Genomic DNA, 15,108 nt, shown 5'->3' with positions numbered 1-15,108 from the left:
TAAACTTTATTTTCATGTCTTACCTGAAAAGTAAACATAGTTGATTGATATACTGCCGCAGTTTCTGATAGCGGTAAAACTTAATAATGGCTAGCATTGCTAACATTTTTCTGTATCTCAATCTAGCTATTGCCCCTCTCCATAACTAAAAGAAGAAAAAAAAATATGTAACACACAATATTTTTTAAACAGTATTTAAAGGATTTATTACTATCCTCAATTATGAACCATGATGGCTATGGGGATATAGTGTTTGCCATCCAATGAGGTGAACCAGGTTCCAATCCCAGAGATGGCTGGCCAATAAGAATTCCGCATTCGGCTTGCACCGACCACAGTGCTGACTTAAAATATCCTTAGTGGTGGATGGTTCATGGGTTAGAGTCCTCTAGCAGCCAGGCTAACTGTGGTAGGTTTTCCTCTCCATGTAACGCAAATGTGGGTTAGTTATATCAAAAAAATCCTCCACGAAGGCAAATTTCTCTCAATACTTGATCCAGGTGTTCCATTGATTTCGGCTGTTCAATGTCAGTTATATATAGAGAGAGAGATATATATCTTCACAATTAAAAAGTTCTTAGTTGAATAACAAAGAAAAAAATTAAGATTTCAGACAAAATTATATGAACATGGTTCATCTTTAATTTATAAACTTATTGAATGTTACAGATTTTACACATAATTTTAAATTAATATTCCACCCAGAGTTTTTTCTCTTTCACAGTAAATGAATCACAACCAAATAGTGATTCTTCCCAATAAACAAACGAAACATAACCCCACACGTCATACAATTTCTTACCTTCTGTAGAAAAACTACAATTCCAGGAATCAACTCTAATCTGGAATATTCCAACTGAGAGATGGTTTGTGGTGACTGGATGAAAATTTTAGTTTTTCCATATCGAACGTCATCTGAAAATCCTTGTTCATCAATAAGCACCCGGCAACCTTCTTTCTCTGATCCTCCTCGAAAATTGGGCCAAGTATATTTCGAGATCATTTTATATCTAAAAGAAAGGTTGTCAATTAAAATTATTATCAATTACCCTTACATCAAATTTAAACTTTATTACTACCTAAATATAAAACACACAACTTAAATATTGTGTGCTACCTTCACAAAATAAAAAACGTTTTAACAGTACATATTTCAGGGATGAGATTAGCCGAAAGGCAAAAAAGCTGAATTTCCACAATAGCAAATTTTACGCAAGCGCAACCCTTTAATAATAAATTCCAGACAGTTTAAGGTAATAAATAATGTGTTGACATACAATTGTGTACTAATCTATTATTATATAAATGATTACATTGATACTTAACATTTAGTGAAAATAAAAATTACCAATTGAAAAAATAAAGCTGGAAATTATATTTTTCCTCAGTTCACATAAGAGACAATTATTACTTGAAAAACTACCTGGTTTAGCAAATTAAAACTACTGAGAATATACATTAATATTTCATTTCTTTTAATAAATACTGTTATGTGATTTATAGCAAATATATCAGTAATATTACTTTTTAAATTATATTGGGAAAAAAAAACTTTAACAATGAACCAAATCATTATGTTCATGTTATAGTCTAATCTAACTACAGCCCTTTGAAACATATCAATAACAGTGAAGTAGAAATATATAGTAACTCCTTAACATACAAAAATTGGTATTTTAGTTTGAAAAATTACATGACAATCAGCAACTGTTTAGATAATTGTTTTTTATTTGATAAGAATTTTGCATTTTATAGCATAAATAACAGCAATTACAAATAAAATTTTGATGATGAGTTAACTCTTTTAACTATTAACTCTTTTTCCAACAAAAAAAAATTAAATTGAATCCCTTTTTAAGTTATTGCTTTTGTTTCCTATATCTTTTATGTTTGCTATATTTAGTCGTTAGTCCATTTTCAAACATTTTGTGACAAATCCTATTTTTTCTTCTTTGCTAGCACAGAATGTAAGTTTTGAATATATTCCCTTCCAGTTTCTCTGATGTTGTAACACTTACATATACATACTAATAATCGTCGTTAGAAAAACAGTCACTTTTATAGTAACTAATTTTTAAAAAAAATTTACTTCTTACAAGAATCGCGAGAGTTGATCTTAAAATTGTGTGAATATGAATAACAATTATGGATTTTGAAATCACATGAATATGAAACTAGATATACGATTTTGAAAATGAGAAAATACAAACTGGGATATAGAATTTTTAAAACGCGTAAATACAAATCCCGATTCATAATTTTTAGATCGCGTAAATACGAATCATGATGCGTAATTTTTAGATTGCATAAATAAGAATTATGATGCATAATTTTTAGAATGCCTGAATGCGAATCCGAATGCTTTATTTTAAAATCACGTATAAATATGAAAATCGATGTTTGATATTATAAACCGCATGAACAAATCAAGACATTGAATTTTAAACTTGCGTGAATACGAATCGCTACATAGGTTTTTAAAAAAGCGTAAATACGAATCACAATATCGGATTTTTAAATCTCGTAAATAAGAATCGCAACGTACAATATTCAAATCGCGTGAATAAAAATCGCAACTCGCAAATATGAAAAGCTATGCTTTATGTTAGATATTAAAATCGTGTGAATAAGAATCGAGATATTAGCAGTTTCCAGGCTTGGGACCTATAAAAGGCTTGTCAGAAGCAGAGTCGTTTGAACTACAAAAATGGTATCTATCTGGAGGGCGGGGAAAAAATTAGGAAAATCTTATCTGCTGCGAGTAAAAGGGGAGAAAATAGTTAAAATAAGTAAAAATGAGAAAGGATTGGTAGCTATGTAGTTTGAATTTTCTGTTTCTCTTTGAAAATCGGTGAATTTTCTGAAAAAGCGGAATATTTATAAAAAAAAGTGAAATTTTTAGAAAAATCTGAATTTTTGATAAAAAAGCTGAAATTCAAGAGATAAAAGTGAAAAAAGCGGAAATCCGCTAAAAAGCGGAAAAATCTCATCCCTGATATTTAAACATGAGGTGGAGAAGAGTTTAAAGTGAGAGTTAAAGATTTGCTATTTAAAATTACATTTTTTAAAATTATTTAAAAGTTTGTATAAGTAAAATGTTTTTGGTTATTATTAAATAAGTTTAAAAAGTCATGAATAACAATTCAAAATCATTTCAACATAGAAATTTTATATATTTATTAAATTTATTTCAAAATTTTTTTTGCATAAACAAGTTTTATAATTGTGTGCAAATATTTTTAGATACACTTAAGTCCTTGAGATGTAGAGAAATGTGCAAAAAGTGAACATAACATTATTATAAAGAAGTTTAAACTTTCAACTATTCTCTGGGAAACATTAGAGGTTATTTTGAGGATAAAGAATCCAAATTCGTAAAAAAAAAAAAAAAAAAAAANAAAATAAAAAAAAAAAAAAAAGTAAATTTATTCAGAGAAAGCAAATTTTTTTGTGTCTGATTTTGTAACTTAAAATATTATCAGCACTAATTAACATATTTAAGGTAAGGCTTTTGAACTATTAATATCAAGTCTTAGTAAAGGAAGTTGTCTTTTTTTGTGCATTGTACAGAAGCTGATGACCTTTGAAGTTGTGCAGAAGCACATTTACTATTTTAAAGTCAAAATATAGGAACAATATCTTCAAATTTGACTAGTAAGTTGGAACTGTAAGTATTGTCTTTCAGTAAATGAAGCCACTTATAGACCACACTTTTCACCATTAAAAAAGTAAACATTTTTAGCATATGTCAGACACACAATAATTGAATAACTCAAGAGCAATTTTAGTTTTGAAGTAAATATAATACATGTTTTAAATCACTAATGAATAAATGACACTGTTTAACACTAATGCTTTATAAAATGCCCAATTCTAACTCAATAACAATTGTCAATTAAATAATCTCTTATGTATGAGAAAATTTTAATTTTAGTAATAAATAACTGTAATAATCAAATATTCTGAAATAAGAAGAATATTAACCTTCGTAAGAAGCGGTTATATGTTTGCCGATATGCAAATCCAGCTCTCCTTACTCGGACATTCTCCAGTAGACCCAAGTAGGACACTTGATGCATCACCATCTCATCATCAAAGCAGGACGGAGATTTCTGATCATTGGGTTTGATACAACGGACATAGTAGGGCTCCTAAGTAATAACAAAGAAAAAATGATTTTATACATTGATAGGTATTTCATTTGCACTAGAACTGCACTATGGGCTATAGGTGACGGTCTGGGAAACATATCCGAGGATGATCCGAAAACATGCCATCACAATTCATGACACCACTTGCTCAATTTAGACATAGATCTGAAAGGGAAGAAAATTTCTTCTAGATCCCTGTACCCATACCCATGGTACTGCTCACCGACTGACCCAAGGACCTTCAATTCACAGATTTTACGAGCACGTACATCACATGTGAAAGTTCAGAATTGAACCTCAGCCCTTTTGGATCAGAGTTCGATTCTGTAACCACTGGGCTACCACGGCCATATACATACGTAAAATTTACATATTTATAAATGCAACAAACTTGAAACATAAAAAACTTCAATATATTAATGGTTTAGAATGATAATAATTGCTCTTGAAAAATATCTGCATTTAAAAGGCTAATATCTGTTAATTAAAGACTGCATGATGGCTAGTAAATTCTCTGAGATAAACACATAAAACTATTAAAAATAACAGCATCAGAAAATGTTATAAAATGATACTTTGTAAGTTCAAAAATATGCAACTATGGTGATTAGAATATTACCATGAGAAACATTTATTGACAGTTTCCAGCAATTATTCAATTGATATAAAAAGTATGCTATATCTAATGGCGATTACTTTGGCAGAATAGGTATTTTATTTGTATAGCTTGTTCGAACATTTAATGGATTTTTCAAACGCATCTTGTATTTTTCAAATTAAATTAACATCTTGTCTAGTTTTACTTAAGGTTGAAGTACGGTTTATAAAGATTTCTACAATAAAAAGTTTATAACGATACAGTTTATAAAGATTTCTACAAAAAAATGTAGAGTTAAAAAAAAATAATAAAAAATATATACCATTCTCTTTGTGCTGGAAGTAAAAAATAAAGTAACAATATAAAAGAGCATAAATAAGAAAATAAAAAAGACATCTTTTTTAGTACTGCTAGTAGCAGCTATCACTTGGAGATAAAGTGAAGATTGTACTCATTTAAAGTATCAAACCAGCAATCCATTTTTTGCACTTGTATCTAGTATATGTCTTTATTTAATTTATCAAATAATCTTTAAAGGGAAGAAAAAGAATATTTTAGTTAAAAAAAGAAGACAAAAAAACTCTACAAAAGTAAAATTTTAAATTTTTTGTGTTTGCATAAAAATGATAATTTCAAGATATAAACTGCCATAATGCAATTGTTAGACAGCCGTGTCCAAACTATATTAAATTTTAAATTTATTGCAGGCAGCACATGAGCATTTCAACCTGTATTTTATATGGATAATTTTAAAATTCCTAGTATTTTTTTTATAATACAAAATAAAACATCATCATACATAATAAACTCAGTAGTATAGGCAAACTGAATGGACTAGTCAAAACAAAATTGATACAGTACATTTTTATCTATGCCCTGTATAGATGAAATAAACTTATTGAAGTTGTATGGATTTTATTTGATTATTTTTAACAAATGATCAAAAAATTAAATTTTAATTACTAAATTTTGAAATTTAAATTTGATTTAAACTTTTAATTTAAAACTAAGGTTAACATTTTAAAAAATATGCATTACAACTGAGTAAATAATGATCAGCAACTAAACATACCTTGTTACCTAAATTTTTTACTAGAGCAATCATAGAATTTTTAAACAATGTTCCAGCAGTTAAAGGCCGCTTGGTAACCTAAATTTAAAAGCAATTTTAAAATTAATAAAAAAATTATACAATCATTAAAACTCTATATGTTTATTTTTTTTATTTTTTTGGGTTCTTACTTGAGTAATATCTTTATCTCCATCTGGAAATAACTGTGAGAGCATTGGATCAGCACTATAATGAAAAATTCCCAAAAAGATTAGGTTTCTTAACAATATATGGAAAAACTATTAACACTAAAATGAAAAATAGTAATATTTGGCAGGGTGATTATAAAAACGGAGAATTTATCATCCCTAACTCCCCATTTACACGACACCTGACATCAAGCACATGCTGTCACAAGCCTGATTTTTCACTGATTCTCCAAGCCAGTTTTCAGGTAAGGATTTCCGGACGAAGGCAACTCAGGCATGCAATGACTGGCTCTTTTTATCACATGTTTATAGATAATGTTCTAGGTGGAGTTCTTAATTTAAGGAAAGGTGTAAATTTGACAAAACTTTTTTTCAGGCTTGAGACATCAGAAGACGGCTTTCGGAGCTTCTTATTTTTTCCAAGTCATTGTGTAAATAGGGCATAAGATGGATGATTAATTACTTCAACACATTAAAATAACAACTCTATGGGGTTACTTCTCGAAAGAAAAACTTTTGCTCAAATACCTTAATTGTAAAAGTTAAAAAAATGAAATATTGTTCAAATGTTAATGAAATTAATATTGATTAACGCCTAATATTATTAATAATAACTAAGTAAGTCAGTTAAAGTATGCATGAGCGTATACCGTGAAAAGACACTAAACCTTAACATTAGTGTAGGGTATACCAGGCAATGACAATAAACCTAAAAAGATCATCAGTGTACAATAAACTCAGCAGTGACATTCACTTTCCTTGGTTAATTCGATTATTAAAAATAATAAGCAGCTGTTATTATGAATAGCAGCATTCCATAAAATAATATTTTGATTAACCGGAGGGGAGCGATTAGGTAAAGGGAAGTGGTAATAAGAAAGAGATAAAGCTGCGTGAACCTTAACTTATTTATTAGGAATTGATCAAATCCCTGCCATATATATATCTTAGCATTATAAAAAAAGTATAACAAAAATTAAAAAAAACACCATACTTTTAAAATAAAATCTCATTACAGCTTAATACTGTAACAAGAGCAATTAATATTTCACCTAGTATATAATAGCCTTTTAAAATCTTGAAACAACGAATCCGTGTTTTTCTCCATGAATCCTTCAATGGAATAAGTCACGTCACCAGCATAATGTCGAATTCTAAAATCCCGACCATGCTCTAAGGTCTTATCGGTTGGAACAATCTAAAAATACATTATATAGAAGTCTAGTACAGTAATCCGTAATTATAAATAAATACAATAATCAATATTAATTAAAGAACTAATTTCAAAAGAAATATTTGTGTTTTTTTTTTAAGGAAAAAAATTTAAAGAAAAATGAAATGAGTATTATAGTTAGAATTTGAACACAAATTTCAAGATAATTATTGAATACAGAAATATACTACAGAAATAGGATAACTTGATAATTTTTTTAAACTAAACTTTTACAAAATGTTTTTAAGGGAAACATGTACATTTGCCCACTGTATGGGAATAAGAGCGACCATAATTTAGAATTTTAAATTTTTAACATTATGGTAAATAAAAAATATATATAAATTTTTGGTGAATATGAATTAGAACTATTCCTTCTACCCTTTTTTATACTATACCTTTTAAATTAGTCAATAATTTATATTCAGTCTGAAATTCTTTAAATTTACTGTAAAGAAGAAAAAAAATCTTTTTACTTTATTGTTTTGCTTAGGGATCATACATAATACTTTACAGTGCTCAATTTTAAGCAGTAAATATGAATCATTTTTAGCAAATGAAACCATACTTCAGCAATTCCCTTTGCTACTTATTAAAGGCTTTGAAAAAAGTAAAATCATTTTAAAATTGTTCTAAAAAGCATGTTGAGGAGGAAAACGAAGTATATATATATTTAAAATTTTTATGATACAATGTTAATTATTTTCAAACTAGATAAAAACCCAATGAATTAATTAAAAATGCTAGATTAACAATAAAAAACAGTTCTAACAATATAAAACTTACTTTTCTACTACTGTAATGTTTGTGAGAGGCAAGTTTGATATCCATTGCTTCAAGCAACATCTGTAAAATTAAAAAATGCAATAATTAAAAACAAAATTTTTTTACAGAATTAACTTTTAGCTTACAGGTCATACTACAAGTGGACCAAAATTACAGGTTTCACCATGCCAAATCAAATACCCTATGCAAAAGGTTAAAATAAAAAATATGTTAAAACAGACATGTGATTGCTGAAAGAAGAAATTATCGAAAATTTTTCAATGTGTAGTTTTTTTTCAGTCCTTAATTTACTTTAGTTTTTTTATCTTTTTGCACATAGAATATAAATAAAAGCCTCAATTTTATGAACAAAAGTAACATAAAATTTAAAGAGACAAAAGAAATTGTTTTATTTTACATTTTCTTTTTCTAATCTACACATAAAAGAATATTGAGAAAATTGAATTTCGACACATCAAATACTGAATACTCTGGTGCACAATTTGTATTTCCCATATCATAATCAAGATCTTAAAAAAATCATGTGAAAAGAAACAACAATAACTGCAAAAAAAGAAAACAATCGAAATACCGCATGGATTTAGCGCAAATTGAGCATGTCCAAAAGTAATTATTTAAATGTCTCGTTTCTTAATAATAGCATAGGAAAACTTCAGGATTTAAAAAAACCACAAGCAATAATAGCCAATAAAATGACTGAAATACCACATGGATTTAAGATGGTATGCACACACATCGAATGCATCAAAAAGTTATTACTATGCGCAATTCTGTGTGTTGTAATAGCATTGGAATTTTAAAAACACAAGCAAATCAATCGCATTAACCGCAAAAAAAAGAATGGAAGCACAGCTTTACGAAAGTATTGAACGTGTGGAAAAGTGATCACTGAAATGTGCGATTAGAGATTTCCACGTCATATCATTTGAAAAATTAGTTTGATCTAATTGCAGGCAAATGAAAAGGGGACAAATATATCACATTGGTTAAACAAATCTGTTAAAAATCGAAATTTGCACCAAAATTACTACTCATTAAAATATTTGTTAAAAAAATTTACGAAAAAAATACCGTTTTTTCTTGCGAACAACGTTTTAAATGTTTGTTATTTCGGAATAACTATTCAGATTACAAATTTTACACTTTAGTGTTTATCTTAGTATTCGTTATTTTAATGTTCATTTTATTTTAGTGTTCTTTATTTTTTGACAAAGTTATTGTGGATTTTTTTTCCTGTCTCGTGTTCTCTATATTTATCCTTCTTTAACAAATCTGCATTAAAAAAAAGTCGTTATCGAGTGTGAATGAGAACTTAGGGGAAAAAAGAAAAAAAGGTGGTGCTAGTAAAGCACAGAAATTTGAGTATTAGCTGAAGAATCACATGAGTGGTAGAAAGTTCCAGTTCAGGATATATGTCTCGTCCACGAAATTTCGCGTAAATAGCGAATTTTAAATTAGTTGCATTCCAATAAAATTTTTCTGAAATATATATTGATTCTCGAAAATCCAAGAAGTAATGGTTTTAAGATTCACAGAAATTTGAGAATTAGCTGAAGAATCACATAAGTGGTAGAAAGAACTATTATTACAATCGATTTTAGTCAACATTATCAGGCAAGCAATGAAAACTACTAACTTCATCAGTGACTTTTCCCACAGAGAGGCAAGCCTCATCAGCTATTGCAAATATTCCTTTGTGTTGCTCATCCATGAGGGCACAAATGATTGAATTGTTGAAATAGTCTACGTTCTGCCATGTGATTCCTTCTCTCCGGTATTCCTCTTGCTCTTGCTTAAGCACAAGCTCTATGAACAGCTGTTGCAATTTCTCATTGCAGTAATTAATACAAAATTGCTCAAAACTAGAAACAAAAACATACAATTTAATATAAAACTAAAAAGTCTTAAAAATATTTTAAGACATTGATAATATTTTTAGACTTAAAAATATTTTTAGACAAACAATTGATGGTACTTACTAACTGGGCTTGAATTTTTTTTTCATTTATCTTATTATATTTACGCATTTATTCTTGAAACAAATCTAAATATATTTGGTTTTTCTGTCACCTAGATGTAATCATCTTAATGTTGATGCTTTGCTATTGCTTTAATATCTTTGTATTTTAGTTCGTTTCACTGCTTAAAAAATAACACCTTTATATAAGCAATAAGAGAGAAAAACCATAGACACCTAAATATTGCATGACAAAAGCATGTCATGCATGATTTTATCATGCATGACAAAAAGAATTAAAATATTAAATTATCTTTTAAAAGTTACATTTTTTAATATAATGATCACTAATATAAGAGTAGAAAAATATGGATCGATTTTCAATATAATTTGAAATTGATTCGTTATTTAAAAAAAATAATAATAAATATATAAATAAAAAAAAACAGAAAGAGAAAACCAACTACATACTAACATTGCTGCACCACAAAAGCCTTTTCGTTCACTACTGTTCTTCATAGTTAAATAATAATGCAATTCTGTGCTTGCAGAAACAGTTATTCTTAATATGTTAAAAATTGTTTTCTAGCTTTACGAATGAGAAAAAAGTTTTTTTTTTGGACATATTAATGCTAGATAAATTAAAAGTACAACTTAACATGTCCTTAGCTGAATTAATATATAGAACACACAACCAATTAACTAAAAATAAAGTTTTTTTTAAAATTTTAATTCCACCAAATTTAAGTAGGGTCATGCAAATAAATAGCTCTAGTAAGCGGATGCTATTCTGTGTGATTTATCAAATTTGTCAATTGAAAAATGCTTTAACAAATTACCTATTATTTTCAAAAATTTCAAATCCATAGATGTCTAAAACTCCCATAACTGTATTATTTTTCTTCAAGCCATGACCATTGTTATCAACTTCAATAGCCTCATTAATGCGACTCACAATGAACGAAAACAATCTTTCATAGATGGCCTAAAAATATGAAAGAAATATAAGTTTTTTCCTTAAAAAAATAATAATAAGTGAAATAAACTAGAAGCACATAAAAATATAAACACAAATGCAGACTTCAATTAATGACTAGTATTGAATGGCCCTATATCAGACTGATTTATTAATATTTTAATGAATTAATTTATATTTCAAAATATTCTAACAAAGAAATTTTGAAACAGCAGTAAACTCCAAAACTAACCTATGAATGGCATACCATTATGCTTGGTTTGTGCGATTTTACTGAAATAACTCGTTGGTTATTCAATAAAAATGTTCCTTGCTGAAAAAATTAAATTTTGCTAAAATTTCAAAAGCTAAAAATAGCTACAATTTAAAATTTTACAACTTAATACATGCACTTTTTGAAGTTATAATATTCTGAAGTTTGGTGCATTAAGAAAGGTACCTAACATTTAAAACATGTATAAAATTAGCAATCTATCCAAGTAACTAAGTGCTGTAATAAATTTTTAAAAAAATGATATCATTTACAAAAAAAAAAAATAAATAAATAAATTTTTCAGAATTTCACCAAAGTAGTACTAGAACTAGTACTTTATTTACATTGCACGAGAGCTGTACAAGGAGACGGTCTGGGGAACGTCCTTAAGGATGATAGGAAGACGACATGCCATCACAAATCTGATCCAATGCTAAGGGGATAGCTCCCCTGCTATGCTAACCCGAAAACCTGTGCATGAAGTCTAGCACTTTATAATAGAACAGTTTAACACTGAATAGAACAGTTTAAGGATCAATGCTGCACACTCTTGAATTATATGCAAACTGATCCCTCATGAATCATAACCAGTGATGTTTCACATTGGTGTTCCAATGGGAACTGAGTCTTTATGATTAGTCTAATGTGAGACGAATTTTTCAGAGACTACCATAAGAATTATTTAGAAGAAAATAGTTTGCTATTAGTAAAGGCAAAAACATTCAAAACTTCTGAAATTCAAGTACATTAACTCAGCACAAATACAACAGCTTTAAGAGAAAAGTTGTTGTTGAGAATGATGGGTGTTTGATAATTCTATGCAACTAGAATATTACTACTATCTATTTATAAATCATAAAATAATATATTATTTTTAAGATTTAAATTCATAAATTAAGAAACGTAAAAATTAACTGTACAACAACATGGGTTAAATCGCAAAAAAGAGCCTTAAAAATAATTCTTCATAATTTAAATTCTTTGCAGTACAATTTTTTAAAAAAAGTTCATCATAACATAACCTGCTATTACCTAGAATGATGAACATTGTTCTTCAAATATTACACAAATGAACACTTAAAATGTTTAGATTTATGATGAATATATTGAAGGAATAGAAGTATATGAAACTGCAAAGATTTTAAGTTTTAGCACAGAACTGAAATAAGTTAACTTTAGTCAGAGAATTTTAGTCGCAAAAATAATTTTTGAAAGACATAAAAAAAATTTCTAAAAAAAATATTAATTTATTTTAAAAACAAATATTGAAAAATATAACTGTAGTTTAGACTTATTATAAAGCATTACACTTTTCAAATAACTGAACACAAGTTAAAATTTACTTATACCAATAAAATTTATTAACAAAACCAATCAGATAAAAAAATTTGTTATGAGAATTAATTTTTAAAAGGTAAATTCTACTAACTTTTGCAAAGGCGTCTCTTCCATAAACAGCTTCAGGGACAGTGTGAACTTTTTCCATAACCTCTCCTCGAGCAGCAATAACCCTATGACAAAGAGCTTTCTCCAAGCTTTCGCCTGATACGCCAAGGCACTGAGAAACAGATAAAAGCAAATCTCTGTCCTGTACAGACGTAACTTCATCTTTGCTTAAAAATTCAATGTTTCCCTATTCAACAATAATTTAATTTTAATTTTCAGTACAAAAATTTATAAATGAACAAATTACTTAAAAGAAGTAGAAATTCCTTTTAAAGGATTTCAAAGTATTAAATGAAATTCTGAGATAAATAATAGAGTAAATATTAAAAATAATAGGAATAGAAATAGAAGTTTTTTTTTATTGAATTTTATTAAAAGATTGCATTTACTATTCAGCGCCAATGGAACTAATATTTAAAATAATGAGAGAAATAATTCTGATAATAAAAAAAGAGCAAATCAATCTTGAATGATTTTGTATGGTAGTTTGATATAATAACAGTGATTTTATAAGTATTATAACACATTCAGACATATCCTGCATTATAAAAGTGCAATAATTCCAATAATTGCATTAAAATCCTCAAAATAAATAAATAAATACTAACTATATATTTGTATGGGGCTTTTTTTACGCCTACATTTGCAAAAAGATATTGATTTTAAAATTCATTTACAAGGAGATCATTCAATTTAACAATAAATAACTTCAAAAACTGCTAAATACAATGTTTTAAAAAACTCAGAAGTTTAACAAAAATGAACTTAAGCAAGATCAACCTCAACAAACTGGACTAAAATTTGAAGTAAAATTACAAATTAAATCTGTGATTAAAAATCAATAAGTTTCACCATTAATTTACTAGAAACATAAATTTAAAAAAAAAACATATAGATAAATTATATATTCATATATATAATTTAACCTACAAGTTGCAAAATTGCTGCTAAAATTCGCCAAAGAGTTTCAGACTGTTGTTGATGAAATCCCAAAACTTTCATAGCTCCACATACTGCTTTGTGATCTGTTTTATCATTTATTGAATCAACCTTTAAAAAAGAAAATATTTCACTGAATAAAACATGTAAAATTTAAGAAAACTAATTACAGATACTTAGTGATAGGTTTGAGATACAATTAGATTGTTTTACTGCACAAAAATAGTTTCCTGCAATGTTGATCAGTAGAGAACCTGGGCTTGACACATAAATTTTTATACAAATTTAAAAAATTTATTAGATTAAAGAGAATATAGAATAAAATTTTATATCCTTCAATTTGAACACAAACTTATGTATAGAAAAAGGGTTGAAATCAAAGTTTAAATGTATTTAACTATATTTAATTTTATTTTAGTAATATATTGCAAAAATTAGCCTAAAAGTTTAACATCACACAAAATGATAATGATAAGCATAATGTAATTTCCATTTGGAATAATTGGCAGATATAGCCTAATATTCTAATGATCATAAAATCTTAGCATGATTTCATAAGAGACTACAATACAAAATATAATAATCAAACTACTGCTTATATAAGCAGTTTACACAATTGAAATATTTAATAAGTAAATGAGATAACAGTAGTCTTCAGTTGTAATTATAAACAAAACAGAAGATCTTTAATCCTTATTTATAATTTAAATTTTTTAGCAAAGTAATGTTTGTCTGGCGTATGTTTAGTTACATTAAGTTGATAATTCGATTTTCTTTATTTAATTGTTAGATAAATTAAACAAATGCAAATATTAAGAGCCTAAACAGTAGAAATAATGAAATCAACAGTTTTTTTTTCAATCATCACCAACAGAAGATTTGTTGTTTGTATTTAAATATCTTTATTCTAATCATCATATAATCTTGGCATATTTTAATAAGAGACTACCCATTATAAAATTTAATAGTCAAACTACAGCTTATGTTAGCACTCACACAGTAGAAATATTTAATAAGTAAATCAGATAACAGTAGTCTTTAGTTGAAAATATTTATAAAAAACAGAAGGTGTGTATGGTAAACCAACCAGTGAAGGAACACTACCCAGTGAAAGAACATTTCATATATATTGATTAAGAATAAGAATTTGAAAGTTTTTCTTTAGATTGATTGGTAACAATAGCTTACTGCCAAACAATAGGAAGTCATCTAGCAATGTTTTGGATTACCTGGTCAAATAGACTTCTCTGGAAAAAATTTTGAAGTTGTTATTATCTCTGCAACACCTTGTTTCTTTGAAAAAATTATAAGGTGGTGTTTGTATTTATATGTTTGAAGTGGAATTAATTGCATGTAATAGTTTCATTTTCCTCACTGTGAAAAAGAGAATTCAAAATATAATTATTGAAGTTACATGTTTTTTTTTTTTAAGCATCATAGCATAATAAAGTACTGAGATAAGGGGGTGTTTATTCACTGGATCACCAAACGATGAAAAACCAGTGAAGGAACAAGTGTTCCTTTACTGG

At 27.5% G+C, this 15,108-nt stretch overlaps 1 protein-coding gene across 1 annotated transcript in view; it reads right to left on the bottom strand.

Moving 5' to 3' along the window:
* LOC107438270 (Unconventional myosin ID) overlaps positions 1 to 15,108 on the bottom strand; it is a gene marked incomplete in the record, with an annotated part of 57,245 nt that overhangs the window by 9,837 nt on the left and 32,300 nt on the right. Inside the window, 11 exon segments of the mRNA XM_043044070.2 lie at positions 24 to 145; positions 803 to 1,010; positions 3,985 to 4,151; positions 5,822 to 5,899; positions 5,992 to 6,046; positions 7,062 to 7,207; positions 8,009 to 8,068; positions 9,645 to 9,870; positions 10,805 to 10,950; positions 12,624 to 12,827; positions 13,571 to 13,690. Coding sequence (XP_042900004.1) covers positions 24 to 145; positions 803 to 1,010; positions 3,985 to 4,151; positions 5,822 to 5,899; positions 5,992 to 6,046; positions 7,062 to 7,207; positions 8,009 to 8,068; positions 9,645 to 9,870; positions 10,805 to 10,950; positions 12,624 to 12,827; positions 13,571 to 13,690 — 1,532 coding nt within the window.

This window comes from Parasteatoda tepidariorum, chromosome 1 (assembly GCF_043381705.1).
Source record: "Parasteatoda tepidariorum isolate YZ-2023 chromosome 1, CAS_Ptep_4.0, whole genome shotgun sequence".
In the NCBI taxonomy this organism is placed as follows: domain Eukaryota; kingdom Metazoa; phylum Arthropoda; class Arachnida; order Araneae; family Theridiidae; genus Parasteatoda; species Parasteatoda tepidariorum.
The sequence above is the reverse complement of the archived record's forward strand: the minus strand, read 5'-3'. Positions and strand labels throughout refer to the sequence as shown.